Raw genomic sequence first — 16,481 nt, 5'->3', positions numbered from 1 at the left:
CTCTGCCCTGTCACCGCTGGGTTTCCCAGCTCCTGAGCAAACACCCAGCACGACAATCAATGCTCCTTTCCCTCTGCAGGACCTGCACATTTGGCTGTCGATTATAGACAAGCTTTGGCAGGTTCCTGTGGCAAAGGGAGCTTGGAGGCAGTTCAGTCCCGCCTTCGGAGAGGAGACTCGTGAAGGACAAAAAGATTTAAATAAAAATGAAGAGGGGGAGGAAAAAAACCCAGCAAGAATAATAAAGCTACAAAAGTATTCAATAAAAACTATCAGTGTTTAATAAATGAGTACAATCACTTTTTTAAGCTTTGCTACCCCCTGTGTACAGGCAGCTCTGCTGCCCACGAGCCACTTGTGCACAGGCTGAATATCCTGGGTGCTAACCAAGCCCTTGTGACCCCAGAGATGGCTGGCAGAGGAAGGGCAGCTCGGAGCAGGGTGGCTGTTGGAGGGCACAGGGAGCTGTGCTGGCAGCCGAGGGAACGCCGAGCAGAGCGGTGGACGCAAACAAATGAATCGTAGCTGCAGGCTGGAGGAATATCAGGTGCATCTCTACACCCCGAGGGCTCAACTCCTACACGCTCAGGTCCCTCCCCTGGAACAGCCTCCTGCAGTTTCACTCAGGGCTCAGGCAGAGCACAGGTACTGCTCTCACAGCAGTGACAGCTCCAGCCCCGCCGCCGCCGCCACGCTCGGACAGCCCAGAGCCTGCCTGGTGAGTCCTTTGCTTTCAGCTTTTCTGGAATACAGAGTGCCTGTGCTGCCAGCTGGGCACCAGGTGCCCATGCCCACTGTCCCAGCAGCCTGGGACACTCCAGCAGGTGCACTCACTGCACCACTCTCGGCTTTCGGCACTGAGTTTCGGCAGGAGGAGGGAACAATATTTTAGTCTTAGAGAAAATGTAACTCTATCAAAGTTTTTACAATAATTAACTCTTGCTGATACAAAGAATCTTTGTATTTTTTCTATAGGGAGTTAATGTATTATATTGAAATATAACAAAAAGCTGTATTGCTTAAAATTGCTGTGTTTGCTCTAACTCTGCTTCATAGAGTCGTGTCGGGTTCACCTGAAAAGCTTCTATGAAAATAAGGGGCACCAGCTTTGATTTATTCATTTTTCCAGCTTTTGGAAATTTAGCAGAAAATTGGATTGTTTTCTCTAGTCAATTAAAGTATATTAAGACATTGATTTATTAACTTAATACATACAAAGATTTTTATTTGCTACTCACGCTGCCTGAGCAACTTGTTTAATGTTTCTGTGCTGCTCTCGCACCCACGGACACGCACACAGAGCTCCTGTGGGTCTGCACCTTCCACACACACCCCCTCCCAGCCCACTGCTCTCACCCACATTTCCTCCCAATTAACAAACAGTTGCGTTAAAATTTATCTCCCAGTTTCAAGGACCTGGAAGTTTAGAAGGGAGGGGTGGTTTAATCGCTGGAAAATCTCAGCTAGAATAAAACTCACAAATCTCGTTCTTGCAACACCCTGGGTAGGTGACAATGGCATGTCCTTGGGTTATGCAATAATGCCACATCACAATATTTTAATTATAGCATGTCCTTCAAAATGTTCCACCCCAGTGAGTCCTCCTGGTCAGAGATCCACATCACCAGAAGGAGCCTGCAATAATAATGGGGTGGGCATGACCTGCTGTTACGTACTCTGCTGAAGCAGTGTCCTAAAAAGAAAGGTAATTACTGTCCCTGCTTGTAATAAAAGACATTTGGAAATTTCCTCTTTGATCAGCTGGGCATCTTAAAACAATCCAGACTTCTTAAAACCCTAAAAACCACCGTGCCCAGATGTGTATGTCCATATCTGTGTGTGTGTAGAAACACACTCGTGCACATGTGTGTGTACACACTTACCCCACGGACATTTTTGTTTATATATTTACACACACACAGTGCCCAACTACATTCCTGTTTTCTGAACTTGCCAATAGGTTAAAGGCAAGGAAGGAGCAACAACCTGCTCTTAAAAACAGGAGGAAGAAAACTTGGAGCCATCAGTAAAGGGCAACAGGTTCGGAAGCCACGGGGAGGTTTCTATTGACACAAACAAACAGCTCAGACAATCTCAAGTTTAACCAATATTATCTGAATCACCTGCTTTCAAATAAAAATGTAAATAAATAATACTACTAAATTTCCAAACTAGAAAATTGTAATGATATATCACCACCTGTATTTCTACCATCAGGTCTACAGGAAATAAATTCTCAATCTAAAAAAAAAAAAAGTTACATAAAAATTATCATCATGATATTGAAGATTTTTTTTTCATTTTTAAAGGATATCACTAGTTAAGGCATTGAAGTTTAAGGAAAAAGTAACTATGTATTTTCATTTATCTTTCTAATACTAAATTTTAACTTTGGCAGCTGGAAGCAGCATTATTTATATAGGGACAGTTTTAATTTGTTGGACCTGTTTTAAACCATTAATGTCTTTTCTGGCTGTGTTTGTGGGATCAAATAGTTTTAATGTTTTTTAATTATGAAATATGTCCCTCTGCCAGATCCTCCCGTGTTTTACTTAGAGACTGGAGGAGAAATTACCCTTCTTGTCTGGCTTTCGAAATATTTTATTACTGGCGATTTTAACCATGAGAAAAGAAGGGATTAAATACTAAAAGGGAGGACATTCACCTGGCTGGCACTGACCTAAGTTTAGGAAAGGGTAAACACCCTTTCAAATGAGCTGCTCCCAAGTCAGAGCAGCAGGTTCTGGGAGCCATCAAAACAAATTAAATGGAAAGAAATAAGAAGCTGCTGGAACGCTCTGCACGGCAAAGGAGCTGCGAGGCTCGACATTTCCAACATTAAAACTGCAACAACACATTCTATCTCGTTAAGGAACGATAGTTAATACTCTGTCCAACAGGAATAACTTGAATCAAAGTTAAATACTGAGTACAAAGTCAGAGGGGGGAGGACAGGACACACAGGAATTTTCATTAGGAAGCAAAGGAAAGCTGGCAGAACGAGGAAATCTAATTACCATCCCTTTATTACAAGTGCTGCACCTGAATGCAGATTCGGACCTTATCATAGATGGCTCAGCTAAGGAAGCTGTGCAGTTTTGACAACAACATCTTTTTTTTTTCAAGAATAATTAGTACAAGCACTTCCAAGAAGATATAAAGAATAACAGGTACAAACTGACTCGACCAAGTCCATTACAAACTTTCCATGTTAGTTATACATCATTAGTCAAAAATAAAAGCAACAAGATCACTTAAAGCAGAAAAACAAAGTCCAGTTCCCCACCTGGACCTCTCCTCCCATGCCTCAAAATTTCATTTATTTAATGTAAAAATAATATTATTAATCTTTCAATTGAATTCTGGCTATTGTTATTTAAAATATTTTAAAATACTATGTGACTTTTTAAATTTTTTGAACTGCCATTTTAATTAGACTCCAGTGACAAGGCTTTAACATCCTGCTGCATTTGTGTTGTTGTTGTTGTTATAGTATCAGTATCCAACTCAAACAACAAAAAAAGCTTTGTTACAACCTGAAAAAACAAAGGCTACTTTTCTAGAAATTCCTCTTTCATTAAATCTGAAGCCCATTTTATAATTTGTTAATTTTAGGAAAAACCTCGATTGTTTTTTCCACTTAAAGAGCAGCTTTGCATTTTTCAGGGTGCCTTCACAATTACTATTTTAACAAAATTAATATTTCTATGACATCAGAAACAATATTTAATACAATTTGCTAGAATTACTGTACCTGATGAAACAAGCAGCAATTCTGTAGCTTTGCCTTCAGTTTTCACCATGTGTTGCCTGTCATTTTCTATTAAATAATCTCTGATTTAAGAAATGCAAAACGTCCCTACTTTAACTAAAATCTCACAGCACGTAATTGCCAGCAATTCTTTTCATAAAGTCAGGATTTTAAGACTACTAATTCAAACTTCTATGTAAAAAGCTTGTTTAAAAAAAAAAAAAAGGAGCTATCTCGTCACCCTTACAATTAATATTCCTGCAGTTTCGGGTAACACAATAGATACAGTGCGTGGTTTTGCAACAGTCATCATTTTGATAATGATGCTTGTAGTTCATGATGAAATCATCAGTTTTTAGATCTCTGCCATAACACATCCTATAAAATCATGAGAACTTGACTCCGAGAGTTTCTCACGCCTTCAGGATCAGTGAACATAATGGGACAAGCCGCTACAAGCCCTCCCGACTTATCTGCGCAGCGAATCGCTGGGCTGGATAAAGTATCCACAACCTCCGTTTTTCCACAGAAAGCAGAGAGGACCTTCCCCTATAAATCAATCCCTGTCAGACACCTTTTTGCCTGGGTTAACACACACTTGGGTGTCTGTGTTAACTCCGTGCCATCCCGGAGGAGCAGCACAGCAGGAGGATGGGGATGTGTTTATCAGGCAGAGGATTCCATTAGTCAGACACTGCACTGCTCGTTTCTCTTAATTGAATTAGGAAGAGGAAGAAAATCGGTGTGGTTTTATCCTTCGAGAGATTGGCCACATTTGAGGCATCCACTGAGACTGGGATGTTGGAAATGCCATCCCAGTGGAAAGAGGTGTTGGTCAGTCCCAGAAAGAGCCCAGTCAGCCGCCCAAGTGCGACCTGTCCACCCCACCCTGTGTCACCACAGCAGGAAATTCCCTCCTCGCTCTCCCCGACCGGCCCGACAGGCTCGCCCCACATCCAGCCACTGCCAGGACCTGCCTCTTCCCATCCCTCCCACCTCCACTCCGCCCTCAGCAGCTCCACCTGAGCTCTACTTTCATCTTCTGAATGAATGTTCCTTGGGTTTCCAAAGGGAACTCCCCCAAGCCAGCAGCACAGGCAGGTGACACAAGTGCTACTGCTGGAAATTAGGCCACCGGTGTGACTGTGTCTGGGTGTGGGAGGATGGCAAAGGTCAATGCCCGTCCAGCTCAGGGCTGGCATCCCAAGCACTTTTATTTGGCTTAAAAAAACCCAACACAACTTACACAGTACAAGGAGGATGCAGTTGAGAAGGCACTACTTTGTTTTCTGTTCCAATGTTCCACCACAACTAATTTTAAACTTTGTGTTTCAGCTCCTGCACCACCAGTGGCAAAGGCGCTGTTTTCCAGCACCCTCTTCCCTGAGACACCACAGGAGCTGCTGCTTCTCCTCATCTGGGAAGGAGGACTCCAGAAACCTGAAAAACCGGAACCATCACGAGGCTAAAACTGAGGAAAGCCAACCACAAGAAAGTTTTTATAAAGAACCATTACATTTAATTGTTTAAAGCAGAAGAAAGATGAGTCTCCTCAAAGAACGCAAACCCAAGAAGCCTCATTACATCCCAAGACCACCGGGAAAGCCCTTCAAGTACAAGTGTTTTCAGTGCCCCTTCACTTGCAATGAGAAATCCCACCTCTTCAACCACATGAAGTACGGCCTGTGCAAAAACTCCATCACTTTGGTGTCGGAGCAGGATCGAGTCATCAAGTGCCCCAAGAGCAGCTCCCTGGAGCCCAAACAGCTCAACCAGCTCGACTCTGCCGTCAAACCAACGTCTTCCAAATCTGTCCCGAACGGACTGGCGAGCCTTGACCCAAAGCCTCAGTACCCCTTTGCAAAGGAAGATGCCAAGGAGAACGTTGAGTTACAAAACCAGGCAGCAAACACGGCAATTCAGGGACAGAAACCCGCGCTCCCGAAGGAACTGAGCGCTGCCGGTGCCACAGCAGACGGTGCCATCGGCGTGCAGCCCCTGCCCGAGGGCATGGCCAGGCCCTCCGCATTCGTGCCCGTCGGAGAACATCGGGACAGCAAGGGCCCGGAAATCAGTGAGGCATCCGAAATCCTGGCCCTCTCCAACAAAAGCTCCCCTTTCCACCCCAAGTCTGCGTTCCACGCGCCAGCACACGCGTGGAAGGCGGGCTCTCCCTTCCTCTCAGAGTTCCCACACAAAGTTGCTCCCACCAAAGGCTTTGGTTCCATTTCACCTTACATGCAGCCGATGATTCCCGAGTACTCTCCCCATTTCTATGAGCACAGGCTGGCCATCTACACACCCTACCTGCTGCCAGGTAGCTCGGAGTGTGAAAGCTCTGCCCTCTCTGTCTATGGAGCACAAGATCAAAGACACTTTCTTCCCCACCCTGGGCCACTTCCAAAACCTATAAATCCATCAGCATACGAACACTATCGATTGTTCCAACAGTATCACTCCACTCCACCGATACCATATGGATTTTGTAGGCCGACAGATCCCCCGTTTTACAGATTCTCACACGTAGCTGGTATTAACAGGGATCAAAATTCTCATTTGATGGAAGAAACTACCTTGCTGTACCCAGCTTCCTTGAGCCCTTCTCAACAATACCCCCTAAGCTCACATAAAAAACCAACAGATTATGACAAGGAAATGACATTATTGCATGCCAAAGGTAACCCCAAGGATGACCAAAATGAAAGAGAGAATGCCAAAATGAGCCCTCTCGCAGGAAGTGCCGCAACGGGCTCCCCTGGCAGACCCAGCCCCACCAACTTCACCCAGACAAGCCACACATGTGAGGGCTTATTTGACCTCTCTAACAAGTCATCCTCCACATCCCTGGGCAAGTATGACCAGCCAGAAGAAAACTTCACAGCCTTCAGACCTGTGAGAAAAAGCACTGACCAACCAACTGCACTTCAAGGTGTGCAGACACCACAGGAGAGAGGGGATTCACCTACCAGGTAAAGTAACAAAGTCACTTTGCAAATGTATGTCAGGTTTACCAGGAACACACAGAAATAGATGGGCACACTTCATGCAACGCCCCCTAAATATATTTAAATTTAAAGCAGTGAGAGAAAATGTTCTATGCTAACTGTGCAAAGCAGCTCAGAGCTGCTACAGTGAGCAGAGCACTCATTTTTGTTCAGTGTAGCAGGAATTTCCAATGCAGCACCTCTGTGTGTGCTTGTACACTGCAGGGAATTATTACACTCTGTTACAGTGAAAGGTCTGGTCAAAGGGAGCTAAAGGGGAAACAAGATTGTCAGACTTCTAGCCTAGAAGTCCAGACCTTTTCCTCCTCCTGCCCACTGATTGTCAGACTTCTAGCCTAGAAGTCCAGACCTTTTCCTCCTCCTGCCCACTGATTGTCAGACTTCTAGCCTAGAAGTCCAGACCTTTTCCTCCTCCTGCCCACTGATTGTCAGACTTCTAGCCTAGAAGTCCAGACCTTTTCCTCCTCCTGCCCACTGATTGTCAGACTTCTAGCCTAGAAGTCCAGATGTTTTCCTCCTCCTGCCCACTTCCTTAGGCCCAGTTTAAAAGAGCCACTGATGGTGAATTCTCTTTTCTCCCTCTTTCTTCCAGCATTAATGTCACCGATGAGGACTCACACGCACAGAGCGATGGCCACAACACCAACGCAGAGTCGCTGTCCAGCACAGAAGACGACACAGGCATAGCTCCCCTCAACCTTTCCAAAAAGGCTGACACAAGCACAGGCCCTCCCCACGAGCACATGTACAACACCCCACCCAAACCAGACAGGCAGAGCTTTCTGGAGCTGCAGGACATGCCGCTGAACCTCTCGGTGAAGGACTCCTGCAACAGCACGGCAGGCCTGAAAACCTTCCGCAGCGCGAGCGAGGACGGCGGCGACAGCCCCGGCGGGGCCAGCCCCAGGCCCCCCAGCAGCAGCGCCTGCAGCAAAGCCTCGGCAGGGGGGCAGGAGCTGCGGCTGATGGAGAGCTGCGATGAGCAGAAGCAGACGGCGGCCGTGGCGCTGTGCCAGCTGGCCTCGTACAGCCCCGGCGCCGCACGGCTGGACGGCGACGCGCGCGGCACGCAGGACACCACGGCCACGGCGGCCACGGCAGCCACGAGTGGCTCCTCTGACACTCAGGACACCCAGTGCAACCAGAAAGGGAAAGGGCAGAAAAGGACAAGTCAAAAAGAATCCGCAAAGTCGCAGCAAGGCACTAAGAGAGTGAGGCCCAATGACTGCAGCAGGGTCTTCACTCTGAGGAAGAGAACAAGAGTGTCCTAAATGCTCCCCTTCCCAATGGCTGTCTGGTCACAGGAGGTGGTTACCAGCAACACCATGAAGTTCCTACAAAATGCCTCTCATTGGACTTGGCCCTTGACAAGATACATTCACTCTCTCCACTGTAAATAATGTTCATAATTTTATATTAATATTTTTAAGTAACTGAACTTTGCCTTGTATAAGCTCAGGTTTTGATGAGTGAATTTTTGCATTCGTTACTAAAGCCAAAGTACAATAGATGAATCTTTAAAGGGGTTTTGCAATTGTATGGATGTAAAATAACTTTTACAACTACTTTTCTTAAAAGATGCTTAAGCTCTAGAACCAATATTGCTCAACAGCATGCTGTCATAGTCCTTTTTCAGGCTTAACTTCATCTAGTAGGGGTTTTTTTGTCTTCTTTCTTTGAAAACCTTTTTATGTCACTGTGCAGTAGTTTAAATAAGCTTAAGATTAAATCTGGCTATTTAGAATTTACTGTAAACACTGCTCTGTGTATGAATGCACTTTGCCATTCTGCCTTAAAACAGAACAGACCAAATGTAGTTACCAGAGACAGATGCCAGTTTAACCAAACTGACCCTGTGGAGTGAGCTCTTCTCACTTTGACCAAGAGCAAGATCCAAGTCACACCAAGGAAATCCTGCGTGGGTTTAACAAAGGCAGTTTATGTTCAACTTTAAGTGAATCACTCTGAAAACAGCACTGAAAATATGAAGAACTAAACAGTTTAGGTGCCTGCTTTGCTGAGGTTAGACAGACACTGGGCAGCCTTCAAACTCCAGGCCTAGAGGTTATTTATATAATTTATTTCACCTGAGGCAAACTCTCCTGGTGAAGGTCCTGTTTCAGTATATGTGTATCACTCACTGTCATCTTCTGTGTGCTCCTACACACAGCCCAAACTAATTCTGCTTCCATAACTGTGTATAGAAACTGGCAATTTTTCAAATAAATCTTGTGATCTGTATTTAAAATATATGGAAAGTCATTCATGAACACAAATACATTCACTACACTGTCTATAACATGTACGTTGAAGAAAAATTAGCAAGAATTTGGTAACTAAATTTCCAATTGACAGGCAGAATTTTGCCATGAACACCAATCACCTCTAAAAGGAGCTTCCCTCAGATGCAAATTCATTATGCACATTAATTCATTCACACTTGAGCTTCATGTACAAAGCTCAGAATTCCCTCTGCCTCAAAGCTGCTTGTCCATCTTACCCAGACTGCTACAAAAGTTTAACTAAAACAAGGCTGTTCCCCGTGTAAATTTGCACAGTGGCACCATCAGTGTAAGGAGAACAAACCCAAAACAAGGGTTATTCACATAAAATCAGCTTTGTATTTCCCATTGATCATTATTCAGGTAAATACATCCTCACCTGCCTGAACATCACGAGCAGGCACAAACCTACATAAGGAAGTGGGGCTGCATCCAACACAGTGCAGAATTCCCAGATTTTTTCCCCTTCATGCTGTGTTGCTTTGAGCCAACAGCTCATTGTAACCAGCATTAAAAGGAAATTACAGTGTTCAGCTTCTGAGCTGACAAACACAGTGAGAATACCCTGAACTTTAATTTAATCTTTCATAGGGAAAAGCTTTTCCCAGATAATCAGAAGGCAAGAATAACAATCTGAGTGTGAACGGAGGGAATGAGGCAACAGAAAAAGCTCAACTAATTCAAATGATAACAGCAAGGAGTAAGTCAGTGTAATGTACTGAGTTGTACATCAGCAAGAGATTAATAAGCAGCTGCTTTCCAGTCCTAGTTAAAAGCCTCAAGCTTGGGGACAGACACCACCAAAGCCCTAATTCCCAAACATGAAATTAGGGAGTGTCACTGCTGCTGCTTTCCACACTACATTAAACTACTTGCCTCACTAATCTCTAGAAGCAGAAAGTTTCATAGTGATCCATAACTTTTAGAAAATCTCTCTTCTTGTTTGAATCTCTAGAAGAACAAGGAAAACTTTCTTGGTAGCTTTTCCATAGAATTCAAGGATTTATTCTCCCCCTTTCTATACAGATACTATTCATAAAAAACAAGATCCAGTGGTGAAGGTTACCTGATCTCCCCTCCTCAAATTAAGTAAAAAATCTTTGACATGAGGTTATCCAGATTCCCTTGACAGAGGTGCACAGTTTTGGTTTGGTCAGAGGATTTCCCATTCATTATTCCCCAGCTTTAAGCTGGGAGGTTTTTAACTATTTCACCTTTATCAAATTATTTCACCTTTATCAAAGGGCAAAGGTAATTAGAAAAGAGAAACCAACTGAAGGCTCAGTGCACAAACTTCTCACAAGCTACACTGGACAGGAATTCCTCCCATGGAGACAGGAATAAACTGTATTAAATGCCATATTTTACAGATCTTCAGAATAGGGAAGATTTGGCAACTCAACTTATTAGTATGAAACACCAGTTTTGAAACATGTTTGAAATATAAGTGTTCAACTTCTCTGCTCAACACAGAAGCACCAGAGGGGACCCAAAGCACCATCCAGGACACGACACTGCTGTAAAAGCAGCCAAGAGTGGATGTGTGATGATCCTACACTGGGCTTCTGTCATTCCCACTATGCAAAAAACTGAACAAAATCACAGAAAATTCCTCCTTTTCACATCAGTATCTCTGTGCTTCAGTGTGTTGAAAACTACAGAACACACATAGAAGCAATTCCTCTGTCCTGTTCTTTTTCTTTCCATCTTGTTATTTTAAAAACCCATTAAAAATACAAACAGTTAATGTATAAATTACATGAAACTGGCCTTTGAAATTTAACCAGAAACAAACAGCACAAGCTGCTGGCTTTAAAGTGCAAGTTAGTCATCAATTATTTAATATGTTCTATTTAAATAACGACACTGACACAATATAGAGACATACAGAATTATTTTATACAACTGCACAAAGAAACATGGGAGGGAGGAAGAAAGGAGAAAACCCCAAGAAATAAATGCCATTTTGGAAAGAGATATTTACTAAGTATAAAAAAGGCACACCCAAGCCAATGCTCTGACAGAAGCACTTCAATATCCCCATAGGTGTATGTTTTCCTCCAGAATCCAACACTTCAGTCATCATTCAACACACACACATCAGCAAATTCCAGCCCATTGACACAGAACTGATCTCTAATAATACAAATTGTGATTTTATGAACTCCAAGAGCTCCAACTCACCATCTGAGATGCGGGAAGGGAGCAGCAACCCTCTCCTGCCCAGCTCTGCCAGCGCCAGGCACCCCCCGTGCCACGCCGTGTCCGTCTCCTGGAAACTGGGGCACAGCAAAGGGGGGTTAGAACTGACCTGCCCTCACACATTTTATCTCTCATGTGAGTTCCCAACATGTTAAAGGACCCCTAATCCAAACAGCATGTGCTCACTGTGTTACTGATTCTGCTGGGCTTTCAAACAGAAGAGTGACACTTTGAACATGTTTTCTTTCCCATTGGTGCAACTTAAATATTGTTATAACCATGAGCACACAGGCAAAAGGCACATTTATGACTATGAATGTAACCTCACTGTAGAAGGGAACAATACCTGAAACTCATCCAGAAAAGGAAATCAACTGCCTGGCACACTGTAAAAGATGCAGATTTACAGAACATACCCAAAATAACCAGTGAATTTAGTGCCAAACATACTCCTTAACTTGCAAAAGAGGTTCATAAAATCATAGAATGGATTGGGTTGGAAAAGACCTCCGAGATCATCAAGTCCAACCCTTGGGCCAACTCCAGTCCCTTTACCAGATCATGGCACTCAGTGCCACAGCCAAGCTCAGCTGAAAAACCTCCAGGGATGGGGAATCCACCCCCTCTCTGGGCAGCCCATTCCAATGCCTGAGCACTCTCTCTGCAAAGAAGTTTTTTCTGCTCTCCAACTTCAATTTCCCCTGGCAGAGCTTGAGCCCATCGTGCTCCCTTGTCCTATTGCTGAGTGACCTGTTCAGGTGATGATTCCAAATAAACACATCACAGGAGCTTATGCTTTGAGCAAATAGTGGTGTTTATCTACCCATAAAAACCATAAACCAGAGAAACTTGTAGTAAACACAGCAGAAAATACCCAAAAGGGTACCCAGATTTTGGTGGGCTGGCAGATAATGAGTGGGAAGGGGAAAGGTTGAACACTGCAGGATTAAACATGCACAAAATTCCTCTTGTACTAAACTAGGCATAGGAATCTGAGAATAAGATGTTGAACAGACAGACTAGGTCATATCAAAGCTTCACCTCTCCCAGCACCATCTCTGACAAGGACCAAGAGCAGATGTTCAGCCAAAGCCCAAGCATGAAGGACACTCCCTTCCTGCCTCCCCTGGCTCTGGCAGCACAGACACTGCAGCCAGCTGCCATATTTCATAAGCTCTGAAGGGACTCTCTTCCATTAATTTGTATAATCCCTTTTTGAACTCCCTTTACACTTTTGGCTCCCATAACATCCTGTGGCAATGACTTCCACAGGTTAATTATCATTGAGTGCAAATGCACTTCCTGACACCTCACTGCTCCCACACCACAGGAGAGTGAACTGGAAACAACCACTGGCTTTCCCCTTCCCTCAAACTGATGATGGACATGGGGAGAATCACATCCCTCTGCTTTTTCTTTCCACCTGTAAGCAGCCCCATCAGTGATTCACTTTTGAGTGTTCAGTTTTGCTATCTCTTCCATTCCTGGTACCCAACATCCCATTCACCCTCTTTTCCCTGAGCACATCAACCCTTGGGCAGAGCAGTGGCCTCCAGCTGTTTTACAGGGAGCAGCATTTTGCTCCCAGAGCACCAGTTTGCATTCATTAGCATCCTATTTTATATGTCATTTACTGGCTTGTTACTTAACTTGGGCTTCTATAACATTATCCTGCCACCTTTAGCTCTCACTACATTGAATCAGTTTTAAATCACCAGCTGATTTCCTCACCTCCTGTTTCCCCTTTTTTCCAAGCAGACTGAACAGCACAGGGCTCACACCCCAATGGGACTGTCTGGCAATCTCACCACACTGTGAAAAATGATCCTTATTTCTTCCCTGGCTCTTTTAATCTATCTACATAGAAGGAATCTTTTCTTCCTATCCCCAGAGATATAACAACAGTGATATTCCTCTGATGAGCAACTGCTTTATTCCTGTTTTGGTCACCAGGTACTTCATGCAGAGAACCCAGCAGAGATTCCCTCTGTCCCTGCCTACATTTGCTCCCAGGTGTTTCTGCAGAAAGCAGGTCACTCAATTACAAGTTGAATTACTCATCCCTATGACTTGAAAAACAAGGAAAGAAAACACAGTGAGTACAGGTCTTTGAAGCTCCAGGGATAATTGAGATCAGTGCACCTCTTAAATTAATCACAGTAACACAGTGCAAGGATCATCTAAGTGGAGACTTTCCTTGCAAGTTTTTAAGACTTTATACCTTCTTTCTTTTTAAGGTGTCATCCTTTGAGCTGGTATTTTTAATTTGTACTCACAACAAATGTGTGAAGACTTCTTAAAACTGAGTACATCTGAGTGACAAACTGACCCTGACCAGTATTTCCTGTCAATAAAGAAATCCTTTTTGTTACTGGCTTAGTCTAAACCACCAGTTTAGATCTTCAGGTACTCAAAGCAGACCTGATGAGTAATTTGATATTTAAAAAAAAGCACATGATGCTTGTTTAATAACTTAGTCCTTTACATGCTCTACATGGATGGAGGGCCACGACATCCAACACTTCAGTGCACCAAAGGAACACCCTCACAGCTCTGTGGCCCAGTTGGAGCTTCCAGTGGCCCAAGGCCCCACTGGCACAGCCAACAGCACCAGCCTTGGCAGGAGTGTAAGAACCAGCATAGGGCAACACTCTCCAAACTGTGGCAGATCATGGACAACTTCACAGACAAAAATACATTTTTTGTTCAGGCAAACACTTTCAGTGTCCACAACACACTGTGGCAAGAACTTTTTACACTTTAACTGTGTGATACACCTTGTCTGTGTTCCAAAACTGCCACTTGATGTTTGAGTTTGCTTCTAATAATACAAAATGTAGAGGAGAACCTTTTCCACACCATTCCCAAGCTCATAAACCTCTATTACACCCCATCTACTCCTCACTCTTCCTGCAATTTCCAGCCTCCCCTCACACCAAGACAGTTTCTCACCTCTGGTCATCCCCAAAACCCTTCTGATCATCATTCCAGTTTCACTGCATTTCTGAGGATGGACATTACACTCAAGACATGAGCCCTGAGCACAGCAGGAATCTCTAAAGCAGCAAAGTATTGAGAATTTTCACATTTTCCCCAAGTTCAACTTCGGTCCTTCCACACTACCTCAGAATGGGGTCAAGAGGAAGGATTAGGAATAATTTCTTTACTGAATACCCTCAGCCTATCTGTGTCTTTGAAGACTTTGAAATCTGGGAGAAGGGCAGCAACAACATTTACAGATTTTTAGACCTGTCTTGGAAACTGTTGTCCCCCTGTCCCACAAACTGACATGTTTCAGATGGATGGAAAGTATGAAAAAAGACTTTTACCTGAAACAGTCCAACAGTGACCCAATCACATCATCTGCTAATTCTTTTGGAAGCCTTCCAGTTATTCTACCAATGCTACAGAAGAAAAAAACAAACACACAGTGGTTCATTAGTGCTGCAGTCAGCCAGTAAGTCATAACAAAACCTTAGTTAGCATTTGTATGTTGTTTCCTTCAGTTGCTCAGAGGAACCACCACAGACCTACCCTTTGGCCGCCGACCACCTCACGATGGTGTCCTTGTCCTTCAGTCCAACCAACAATTGCTCTGCAAACAATTGCATTTCAACAAAACAGATTATTCTCACTAAACACCAGAAAGATTTCTCAGAATGCTCAAAATTCATCCTTCTCTTAAATGACAATCTTTGCACCCAGATTTCTTCTACTTGTCACCCACGTACGACTTAAAATCAATGAAACAAAAATTATGTCTAAACTGTTTGATTTGATTTGAAATTTTAAGTGCTGTGAAAGATTCAAAATGGAGGTCACAGAGATTTTGGCAGAGGTTCATCACATGATTCAGTTATAAAAGTCTTCTGATGCAATTCTGCCTATTCATTTACAGAATATTCACCAGCTAGCAGAGGACCTGCTGTACAACTGCACACTAATAAAAAAATGCTCTTCCTTTGATACTACCACAGTCTAAAAATTAAACCATAATTCTTCAGCTTTCATGTAGCATGATTTTTTGTTGTGTATTTCATTATAAGTTTTAATTCATCCTTCCATTTCATGTTACTGGATAAAACTGGTAAAACATATCTCAGTAACTCCCTGCCTCAACCCCACAACAAATGCTCCAGTATTGACTTTCTGCTTGAGATGCTGAAATCCAAACCCCTTGACAAAGTATAATCTATTTTAATCAGATGCACAGACTGAAATTTCAGAGCCTTCCCAAATGCTCCCATTAGCACAGACCCCACGTGACTCTCTTAGCCCTGAGCAGGCTGTTTTCCAACACACGTTTAATTTGCAGCAGTACAACAATTTCTCTCCAGCTCTAACACACCTACAACGCCTTCAATCTCTTCTGGAATGTCATATTCTTCATCATCATCATCTTCAGCAGCAGGAATTTCTCTCTTTTGGTTCTGCACAGGAGCACCCTGAGCTTGCAGGTTGGCAGCCAGAGAGCGACACCCACGCTGGTACCTGCACAACAAACATGTTATTTTTCTCATTTATTTTCCAGCTGAAACAGGTACCTACTGACACAAAGCCTGTCTGTCACATTCCTGCACCTCCCAGGGTACACTCTCCAGTTATTAGAGGCTGCTTTAAAGGAAAGGCAGAAATATCCCTCTCTCCTTCCTCCTGACCCACTTCTCTATTTTCCAAGGTGAGAAGAGCCAGACTATTCAAATGGTTCCTTTTCATTATCCCTCCCTTTCCTGTTTCAGTATAACCTATTTTCCACTGCTGACAATAAAGAGAAGCGAAATTCCCATGCCCTGAAAGACTCTCTGAAACCTTGAAAAAAAAGAATTAATAAAATCAGCTTATTAAAAATTGCTTTTTAAATGTTAAAGCCAGCTTAGTACTTTCTGACCAAGCTGTACTCAGATATTTAGCCCCTGGTGCTGATGTATTCTTACAAAAGATAGACTTTACATGCTAAACTGACTTTTGCCATGGGGCAAGGTACATTCTCCACCTAAAAAGAATTTTCTATGCCTAAGGATGTTCTCAAAAGCTGGTAAAATAAATACAATAAAAATAGTCACCAAGGGAGCCTGCAATTTTAAAATATCAGTGCGAGAAATCTCAAAAAGAGTTTGCCCTCTGGCAGTGTGTAAAACCAGACACCAAAACCTGACTAATATGCAAAACCAGAGCGGGATTGCAAACCACTTTTCCCCTGTGAACCTTCTATGGAATCAGGGGAGAAGCAGGGAATGGAAA

The 16,481-nt window shown here is 43.5% G+C and overlaps 2 protein-coding genes across 2 annotated transcripts in view; one reads left to right on the top strand and one right to left on the bottom strand.

The window, feature by feature from the left end:
- The window catches only part of TBCD (tubulin folding cofactor D), a 118,300-nt gene that overhangs the window by 77,418 nt on the left and 24,401 nt on the right, over window positions 1-16,481 (bottom strand). Inside the window, exons 11-14 of the mRNA XM_071573866.1 lie at window positions 15,589-15,731; window positions 14,775-14,835; window positions 14,570-14,644; window positions 11,223-11,317 (exon numbers count right to left, since the gene is read on the bottom strand). Coding sequence (XP_071429967.1) covers window positions 11,223-11,317; window positions 14,570-14,644; window positions 14,775-14,835; window positions 15,589-15,731 — 374 coding nt within the window. The remainder of the gene's footprint in view (window positions 1-11,222; window positions 11,318-14,569; window positions 14,645-14,774; window positions 14,836-15,588; window positions 15,732-16,481) is intronic.
- Window positions 629-8,997, top strand: ZNF750 (zinc finger protein 750). The gene is made up of 3 exons (XM_071573867.1): window positions 629-718; window positions 5,087-6,720; window positions 7,349-8,997. Exons 2-3 carry the CDS (start codon window positions 5,294-5,296, stop codon window positions 8,025-8,027), a joined length of 2,106 nt encoding a protein of 701 aa, XP_071429968.1. The 5' UTR covers window positions 629-718; window positions 5,087-5,293; the 3' UTR covers window positions 8,028-8,997.

The sequence above is a fragment of the Pithys albifrons genome, chromosome 19 (genome assembly GCF_047495875.1).
Source record: "Pithys albifrons albifrons isolate INPA30051 chromosome 19, PitAlb_v1, whole genome shotgun sequence".
Lineage (NCBI taxonomy): Eukaryota > Metazoa > Chordata > Aves > Passeriformes > Thamnophilidae > Pithys > Pithys albifrons.
This window is presented reverse-complemented; position numbering and strand designations above follow the sequence as displayed.